The following is a 10368-nucleotide window of genomic DNA, read 5'->3' on the forward strand; positions in this document are numbered from 1 at the left end:
ACAAAAAATAACATAATATAATATTTTAATATTATAAGTAATAATATAATATTACACAAGCAAGAACTATTTCTATTTTTAACTCATCCAGATTGCTCACAGATAATAGTAACATACAAAAATTACTAGATAATAAAATAAAAAATTATTTAATTAGGAAAATTATTTAAATTTTTGAAATACTAATTCAGAAGTTATTAATATTTTTAAATAATGAATAAAGGAAGAGTGCAGAAAAGTAATGCATAATTCTAAACATAACACTTACATTACCTCCACACTATATTTTTAAATAATTACAACCTTTGAAAAAATGTATTAATAGTTGTCAATGACCAATTATTTTTCTAATTATGTCATTTTTTATTTTATTAACTAGTTATATATGTATATTACTAATTTTCGGAACATTTTCAAAAGTTAAGATGACATGGTTAACTTTTTTTATATGAAAGAAATATACCTAAGATATTTATATTTTTGACTGCTATTATTTTATTAAAATATTATTATATGATTATTAACAACAAAGTAGGGAACTGTACTAATTTAACGAGGTTAATCAAATAAAATTTAAAACTATAATTAAGTTAACTGTTATAAATCGTTACATTTAAATTTACCTAACTGAAAATATAATTTATAAAATAAGTCTGTCAACATTTTTTAATATAAACAACATATTTTGTATATATTTAAGCACTCTAGGCTATAAAAATATTATTAACACTATTTCAATTAATTATTTTTTTTTTGAAAATGTATACTGATTATTTATTTTTGTTAGTTCTTTTTTGCACTGTCCTCAAGTTTGATTTCGTAAATTCCAATTATATTATTTATTTTAATAATTTATTACATTACCCTCAATGGAAAGATCTAAAAAAAGGTTTACATATTATTGATGGAAATTGCGGAGAAATTACCATGGACCAATTGTTTGATGGATTTGGAACAAGTAATTTTATTACATCTGAAAATTTGAACGATAAAGCGAGACATTTTTATTTGCTGTTGAGTTGCAATCTCTTTATGAAACTATTAACATATACTGACTTATTAAGTAGCAATTGGACAGAATATAAAAAACTTGATCGCTATGAAAAAAATATAAAAAGTAAATATGTAATAGCAGANGCAATTGGACAGAATATAAAAAACTTGATCGCTATGAAAAAAATATAAAAAGTAAATATGTAATAGCAGAATTCATCGATTTCACTAACTTCATTGTAGATTGGCCGAATCAATTTTATTGGTTTTCAAAATATATTGAATTGAAATATCAAAAAAACCTTATATCCTTCATACGCATTGTAGATAATTTAGCTTCATCATACCACCATAGTGATAAATATATAGATGAAAAAATTGATGAGTTATATTCTAATGTTCGTGATTTTATGAAAGATAACTGCAGACCAGAACAACCAATTCCATCAGATACAATCAAATGGTACAACACGTGTGTTAAAAAAGGAATGTCACCAGACCTTGTAATGTGGCAAATAAAACATGTTCTTATTGAAAAAAAATTAGAATTAATGTACCTGTTTATGCATTTTGGTTTCTTTTATAGTTATAATAGTTTTAAAGGTTAAATTAAATATAAATAATTTAAAACTAATTATTTAATACTATAGTATTTAGTATAGTTATCAGAATTAATCCGACAAGTAATTTTTGTATTGTAGTGATAAATAGTTTATTGACTAGTCTATATTTTTGTAGATTACTGTTTATTTAATACCTATAAAAATAATTACTAGTTTCAGTTTAAAATTTAAAATTATTACAAAATATTTATTTTTCAAAAGAAAATGATATCGGTAGCTATAAATTATATAAATCTAATTTCAGAAAATATTATTTATTTTTTATTTAACCACAATGTAGGATATCATAATGATAATTTAATGAGGTTATTCTGACAAAATTTTAAGCTATAATTAAGCCAAAAAGTAATAAATAATTTAAATGTACTTAACTAAAAAGTGCAATTTAAAAAATAAGTTTTGTCAACATTTTTTTAAATAAACAACATATTTTATGTATATTCAAGCCCACTCTAGACTATAAAAATATTATCAACACTATTTTAATTAATAAATTTTTTTTTTTGAAAATGTATACAGAATATTTATTTTCGTTTAGTATTTTTTGCATTTTTCTCAATTTTGATTTTGTAAATTCCTTGAATATTATTCAATTTAAAACTTTATTAAATTATCCCCAATGGATACAACTAAAAAATGGTTTGCATATTATTGATGGAAAGAGCGGAGAAATTACCATGGACCAATTGTTTGATGGATTTGGAACAAGAAATTTTATTACATCCGAAAATTTGAACGAAAAAGCCAGACATTTTTATTTGCTGTTGAGTTGCAATCTCTCTATGAGTTTATTAACATGTACAGACTTATTAAGTAGCCATTGGAGAGAATATAAAAAACTTGATAACAATCAAAAAAGATTAGAAAGTAGATTTTTAATATGGGAATATACTGATTTCACAAACTTCATTGTTGATTGGCCGAGTAGTTTTTATTTTACGTTTAAAGATCATACTAAATTGAAATTTAAGAAAAATCTCAAATCTTACATACAAATTGTAGATGATTTAGCTTCAAGAATCACTATTAAAAATTCATATGATGTTCTAGGTAACAAAATAGGTATAAAAGTTAATGAGTTATATTCTAACGTTCGTGATTTTATGAATAATAACTGCAGACCAAAGCAGCCAATTCTATCAGATACAATCAAATGGTACAACAAGTGTGTTGAAAATGGAATGACATCAAAAGAAATAATAGGCAAAATAAGACATCGTCTTACTGATGAAAAATTAAAATTGATAAAGATGTTTTGGAGATTAGGTTTCTGGTCTGAACCAAAAGGTTTTTCTGGTTAAATTTATTGTTTTAATTAATTAATTTAAAGCTAATTATTAATTATTATAGTATTAAGTATAGTTATAAGAGTTGGTCCGATAGCATTTTTTTCTGATATCCTATAATTTGATATTTACCATCAATATTCAAGTCGATATTGAACTGATAAATTAAAAATTTAACCTGCATGACGTAGACATTTAATAACCATAATTTTTGTCATTTCTTTCGCCGTTATTTTGGTTATAACTTTTTTAATACAGTGTAAAAAAAGTCTTATTTTGTTAAGGTATGCTAAAGGTTTGTAATGAGACCACTGATCTCACACATCTGAAATTAAAAAAAACTAAAATCGCATAAATCTGATTAGATATCGGTCCAGCTCTAATGATTATATTATAATAGTTTGATTTTGAATAACTATTTACAGTACAATTTTTCACAAAGTAAATTACACAAAATGTTATTTCCAAATTTTATATAATTTGTTTAATTTTTTTTTTTGTCACATTTTCTCTAAAATGTTTTTTTTTGTTTTGTTTTAATAACTTTTACTAGTACATTTAATTATACTATTTGTTATATATCGTCAACTAAAAGTCAAAACATCTTAAATTATATTATTGTTTTGTTTTATTATTATATTATATTATTATTGGGAATATAAAGTATATTAGAATAAAAATTATGATATTTTTATAAATATCATTAAATTTTCATGTTTTCATGTACCTAACCTTGTTTCTACAACATAAGATACAAACCAAACACTACTATTGACCACAAGGTGGAACGTTTGTGATTATTCGGAACCCGTCTTAAAGAGGTACTCGTATAATTAAAGATTCTTAAAATTATCATTTTTGGAGGTTTCGGTTCTAATAGGGTTTTAGTTTGAGAGAGAATTAGTCGTTATTTTATTTATCTTTTATTTTTGTTCTTTTTCAAAGTAAGTTGTATATGAAGTTACGAGAGGTCGTTCGTTACTTATTTTTTGTCATGACTGATAACGCCACTCGCACTTCCACCACCGGTTGTGAAACAGATTCATTACGTTGAATGAGTACGTCGTGATCGTTGCACAACACCCAGATATTGTTGGTCCTTTTTGTGAATTTTGCGTTGTCGCCACCATTGCTAGCTCTTTCTACGCGTTCCTAGCTCATAGTCGTTTGATGNCTTGCTACATGGTCTTAGCTCATAGTCGTTTGATAGATTCTTCACCCGTGTGATTCGCTGTGGTTAAAGAATTGATATAACAGTGTATGCTCTTGTGCGTCTTGCGTGTACATAACAAGTGCCTCCATTTGTATGTGCGCCATCTATTATTGCTTTGTTTTGCACATCCTTTTGTGCCTTGACTCCCTTGAGCTTCGTACCTGTGCACGCCTTTAGTGTTCGGCCCTGTCCATATTTGAAGTATTTACTTATTAAGCAACTACCCTAGTAGTCTTCAACATTTTAACGCAATGTATTCACGCTGTCCACTTCTCACCGCCATCATTCATCTATTGTACGTTACACTGTTCAGTCTTTAATTATTCGTAATAATTATAATTTATATTTTTATCTATTTTATTCATAGCTGCCTCGTCGGCTATTTTAGGGGGCCCCCCCCCCCCAATCCACAATTCTCTAATGTTTTCTATTTATTGTTATTTTAATATATAAGCTTTGTTTTGTAATTATTATAATTTCTTCTAGTGTAAGGATCATCCTTAATCTCATATACAGTCCACTCCCTATTTGTTTCTCCAGCATATAATCATAAGTAACGAAACCGAACGCAAACTAACCCGCACAGTAATACCGGGCGTTTCGTTCAAAAACACTATTTTATTATTATATTTTTACAATATATTTTAAACAATAAAAACAGTTTAATATGCTATTTATAAAAAAAATATTAAATAACTTTTTGTTATTTATGATATATATATAAATAACATTTTCCAGTGATGTTAATTTGACGTAATAATCTTTTTTAAAAATATAATCGGGAATTTCCTTGAAAATATTCAGTAAAGACTTGAATATTGTTTTTAATTTGTTTTTATTATACTTTACATTATTTTAAAATGGTCTTGAATTGGCCAACAAGTAAATAATAGGTCACTTCCAAATTTGTGTATTTAGCTTTAGATAATTCGATCAAATGAAGTGAGATATATAGTCCACTTCAAATAAAAATTAACCAATTTTATGTTTACAAACGCTTATACCTAGAAGTAACCAAATTTATACTTGACTGCCAAATTAAATCAAATTTATGGCAATCCAGAATTCATTGAAATTCAAAAACATTAAGAAACAATACAATAACTTTTTGACTGAAATGTTTTTTTTTGCTTTTACGCAAATATAACCAAATAAAAAAGTTTTATCCTCCATTATAAATATTCATTATTTCAAATAATTTTTAATTTTTATTCAATATTCTTAAAGAAATTATTTAGTTCCATTTTTTTTTAAATACTTGATTTTCCTTTAATGATCTGCTGTCATGATATACATAAAGTCATAATGTATTATTTAAGACTTCATTTAATCAATCACCCAAAATAGTATGTATACATATAAAAATAAGATATCTATATATATATATACCTTTTAAATGTTTAAATATACTAATGAAATTTCGTAGAAAAAAGCATATATTAATTATATAAAATAAACAGGCAAGAATAAACAATATGTAATAGTAATGTATTAGACATAAGGTAATAAATAATGTGTAAGATTTTATAGAACAAACGGTAGAACATGATAAAATGTAGATCATTATTGATAAAAATGTAATAAATAACATGTAATTACGATTAATGAAGAAATAATGGTAGCGTCGGTGATCACTTCTTGTCTTTAAAATACACACACAATAAATCTCATATTAATAGAATTAAAATCACTTTATTTTTCTATCATCTTCTATCTTTCTTACAGACCCTCGCAATCATACCTCGAGTAATAATATTATTAATACAATAAAGTAGTAGCTCAAACAAACACCCAACCTCTTCATATTTATTTATTTAATTCTTTCCTTTTGAGTTACTACAAAGTTCATTTTAAGCTACTACGAGAGTGAGTTCTTTTTGAGTCAATACACTGCAGAAAATATTTTTATGAATTTCCCGTTACCGAAAAAATTATCTCGAGAACGTTATTTCGTTATATCATTACCCCTAACTCATAAATATGATTATCATTATATAATATTTAAATACATATTACATTTTTCATATAGTTTGTGGTTAAACCATAAAATAGGTTATTAATCGTACACTAACATTGTGATAATAACTTAATTAATATTTTAGCACAAAACGTACGAGTCATACTAACTTAAATGTTGTTGTATTAAAAAAAGAAACAACCCTATTTGGTCTTAACTTATAGTAATAAAAGTTCAATAATAACGCCAAAGTAACTATTATAGATACTATATTATAATTAAACAATGTAAAACATACAAAATAAATATACACTTAAAACACTACAAAACAATACCCAAATTAAAACTTATTGTCATAAACGTATCACGCGAAAAGAAATTACCTTCGGAACTCCTGAGGTTCTCTCTCTTCTCCTTTTACAATTCGTTCCATTTCATCTTATATACTAAAATAGTTGGTTTTTTTTCTTTTTACAAATACAACATTAATAATACAATCAAAAAATGTTTATAAATATTTACTTCCTGGTCTAATAACAAGAATCCAAGAAGTTACAATTAAACCAAACATTACAAAAATGTTTTACTTTCAGCTTTGCAAATAATGACCTATATTACACTCTCCTATGTTGAAATAAAAAATATGACCTTATATTTTAAATAAGTAAATTTCCATAAATAAAGAATGAACAGGAGGGGGAAAAAATTTGAATTTTTTGTAGTGAAAATAAAAAAAACCCAGCACAGGGGGGTCGCGGCACAGTGGTACGTGGCATAGTTGGATCAAGTATAATAATATCTGACAGTGATTAAAATCACTATAAAAAAAAACGCTTCGATGCAAATCTTTAAATAGTGTTTAATTTTAAAAAATTGGTGGATTATTCCAAAAGCTACATGATCTGTTATTTTCTTATTAATATCCTGAATGAAAATGAGATTATTAAAAAATATTATTTCTTATAAAAAAATTGTGTTGGTCCATTGAAACACTTTTCAATAAGTTATAGCATTATAAAGTTAAAAATGTAAAAAATAAAATCAAGAATTTTTACACGAAAATATCATTTGGTAGCCATTTTCACCACGAAGACAAGTCCAGAGATAAAATTTTTTTTTTTTCATAATAAAATATATTACATTATCTTTAATTTAAGATATATATAAAAGTGTCAGACATTCCGGAACATTTTCAAAAGTCAAGATGAAAAAGTTCTACTTTCTCTATACATTTTTATGTTTTGAACCCCCTCTGTATTAAGGGAAATGGTCCGATTTAAAAAACAAGTAAATCAAATTAAAGAGTTATATAAATATTATTTCTCATAAAAAAAATGTATTGATCCATACATTTTTCAAAGATTTATAACGTTATAAAGTTAAAAATATAAAAAAGAATTTTTTTACAAATATCGTATTTTTTTTATTAACTTTGATGACAGTTTTCATCATGGAAACAAAATAAAGTCCGAAATTTTTTTTTTTAATATTTAAGTATATTACATAAGCTTTAATTTAAGATATATATAAAAGTGTCAGTATTTCCGGAACACTTTCAAAAGTTAAGTTAAAAAAGTTAATTTTTTGTGAAAAAGTTGTCATTTTGAATCCCCCTGTGGGCTGGTAAAGGGTTAAATTTATAAAAAAAATATATCATTTGATAGGTAAAAACATCAAACATTTATAAAAAAAAAATTATATTGATACGTTCATTTTTAAAAAAGTTATGGCAGTTTTAAATAAAAAATTTGAAAAAATTTCGAAAATTAGCGTTTTTTAAATTTGTAATTTTTTTGGAGGTTTCCCCCATTTACGGGGAACGAGTGAAAATTTTTCAATTTTTGATGGTAATGTCTTCGACTAGATACGATTTGTGATCTTTTGACGTATCGTTAAAAGAAATCCGTTCGGTGAGAGCTAAGAAAAAGTGGTAACAGACACAAAAAAAAAAAAACACATCATAGTAAAACCAATACCTTTTCAGCATCGAAGCTAAAAGGAAAAGAAAAGAGATAATTTCAAACGAGATTTTATTTTAATTTTTTAAGAATTTTTAGATATCTTTAATTTTATATAATTTATAAATTACATAGTAATAATTGAAAATTCTGCACTATAATTTCTTATTTTGAGAAAAAAATATAAATAATTACATATAAAGTAAAAAGTACTTTTAAAATTCACTAAACTAGTAAATAACTTATTAACAACACAACCTACGTGATTATTGTTTTGTTTTTTTTTTCTTATAAAAAACTAATAATTATCAAATGCAACTCTTAAATACTTTAAAACATTAATTTAATAATATTTGATTCAATTTAAAAGAAAACATTCATTCGTCAGAATAGGGAATTTGTTCATTTAATTATTTTAAGAATTTATATAAATAAATATTGGTTAAAATATAGATTAATATTTTTATTACTCTGACAACAGTAAAGTATAATCTAAATAGAAAAATAAATTTAATTTTTCCGTTTAGTTGTCTGCGAGTAAGAGATGTTGTGTTTAAATACGTAAATTTCTTGTATAGTTTTCTAAATTATCGTGTATTCCATAAAGTTTTGAGATTACTCAAGTGATCATTACGTTTTATCCATAATGCCAAACATGAATAACAGGAAATATGACGAGGATGAATCGTTAGCCTCGAACTCACAGACAAACAATATTTCTAGTGAACATAATTCAAATGATCCGAAAACTGACCATTCTAATGGAAAAAGAAAAGTAATCAATGACGATGAAACTACAACATTAAATTCACCGCCGAAGAAGTTAGCAACTGGAAAGTGTACAATTGATACAAGTGCTGGCCAGTCTAGTTCTAAAAGAAAAATTAGCGATGATTACAATGAATATCAGAGAGCTAAAAAAAACCCGTAATAATATTAATTTATTAAATTACTTAGTTTTCCGAAAGAAAGTAAAATTTTTAAAATTCAACTTTATATTTGCAGTCAGCTTTTTTTAAGTTTACATTTAATATTGATATTTTAATTTATTGATAGATTTTTTTTTTTATTAATTTGAACAACTTTTCTTAACTACTTTTATATATTTTTTTTTTAATACGCTGCAAAATAAAATTTGCATTTTTTTTAAAAGAATTTAATTTTAACTATAATTAAAAAATTAGATGTTGGGATCATCAAAGTAACGTTAACTCAACAACTTTTAGTTCAGTTTTAAGCAATTCGCAAGAAGATTATTGTCAAGTTGAAGAAAACGGGTACATTAATATTTCTGGACAAAACCCGATTATCTTGGATACCATCAGTTTAGTTAATAATGAAGAAATATTTCACGACGAGATCATATACAATAGAATAAATATGAACTCCGAAGAAAATTCAACTTCATCATTTACAGAAGAAAAATGCCATGAATCGGAGTCCAATATGTTGGAAATATACTGTGGTGGTCAAGTTGAAGAGAACGATCATGTTGTTTCTGAACGTATTCCAGTCGTTATGCCTAGTTTTTCTTTGGGTGATGATAATGAACATACTTATGAAGCCTTTCATAAGATATCTAACACGAACTCCGAAGAATTTTCCTCTTCGTTGTTGACAGAAGAAAATGGTTACGATTCATCTGACTTGTACGATAAACAAGAATATCAAATTGATGACCACATTTATTTAGAAAGAAACAGCTCAATTGATGTCATTCATCAACAACTTCCTGTCATTTTGAATACCTTGGATGAGCATGACAATGTTGAAAACATTGATGACAGTTTTTCTGAAGAAGATGATATAATGAGTTATCAAATGGACTTCGATGATGTCGTTGAAGATGATGATTATGTCGAGAATGACCATGAATATTTTGATTCCGGATATGAATCTTAATTGATTTGATATGAATGGTTCTTAATGATTCTGACAATACGGAAATTAATATTCCCATTCAACCATTTAAAAGTTATGTATCACAGACGTTGGTCAATGATGATTGGAATATAAGCAGTTTAGATTCGGAAAAATCTGACAATGACTTCAGCAGAATTTCACATACTGAAAATCTTATAAACGTTGAAAATGAAAATATTATGGTTATTGATGAATTAAATGAGCCAATTATTGAAGATTATTTAAAGTCGTATAACTTAAATATTTTAAATACGATGGCAAATATTTTTGAATTTTTATTTTAAATGTTTATTTATAAAGTACTTTCATTAATACATTCCAATGCCATTATTATTTTTTTTAATTTAATAAAACTTTTATGATTTATTCAGTTTTAAATTTTATTAAGCAATTTTTTGCTTATCAAATGATAAAA

The 10368-nt window shown here is 25.1% G+C and overlaps 1 protein-coding gene across 1 annotated transcript; it reads left to right on the forward strand.

The window, feature by feature from the left end:
• The first annotated feature begins 8676 nt into the window (after positions 1-8676).
• LOC126904953 (putative uncharacterized protein DDB_G0287457) lies at positions 8677-9932 on the forward strand. Its single transcript, XM_050684357.1, has 2 exons — positions 8677-8957; positions 9215-9932. The coding sequence occupies exons 1-2, from the start codon at positions 8677-8679 to the stop codon at positions 9930-9932; spliced, it is 999 nt and encodes a 332-aa protein (XP_050540314.1).
• The last annotated feature ends 436 nt before the right edge of the window (positions 9933-10368 follow it).

Source organism: Daktulosphaira vitifoliae, unplaced genomic scaffold (assembly GCF_025091365.1).
Source record: "Daktulosphaira vitifoliae isolate Bord-2020 unplaced genomic scaffold, ASM2509136v1 Scaffold_4, whole genome shotgun sequence".
NCBI lineage: Eukaryota > Metazoa > Arthropoda > Insecta > Hemiptera > Phylloxeridae > Daktulosphaira > Daktulosphaira vitifoliae.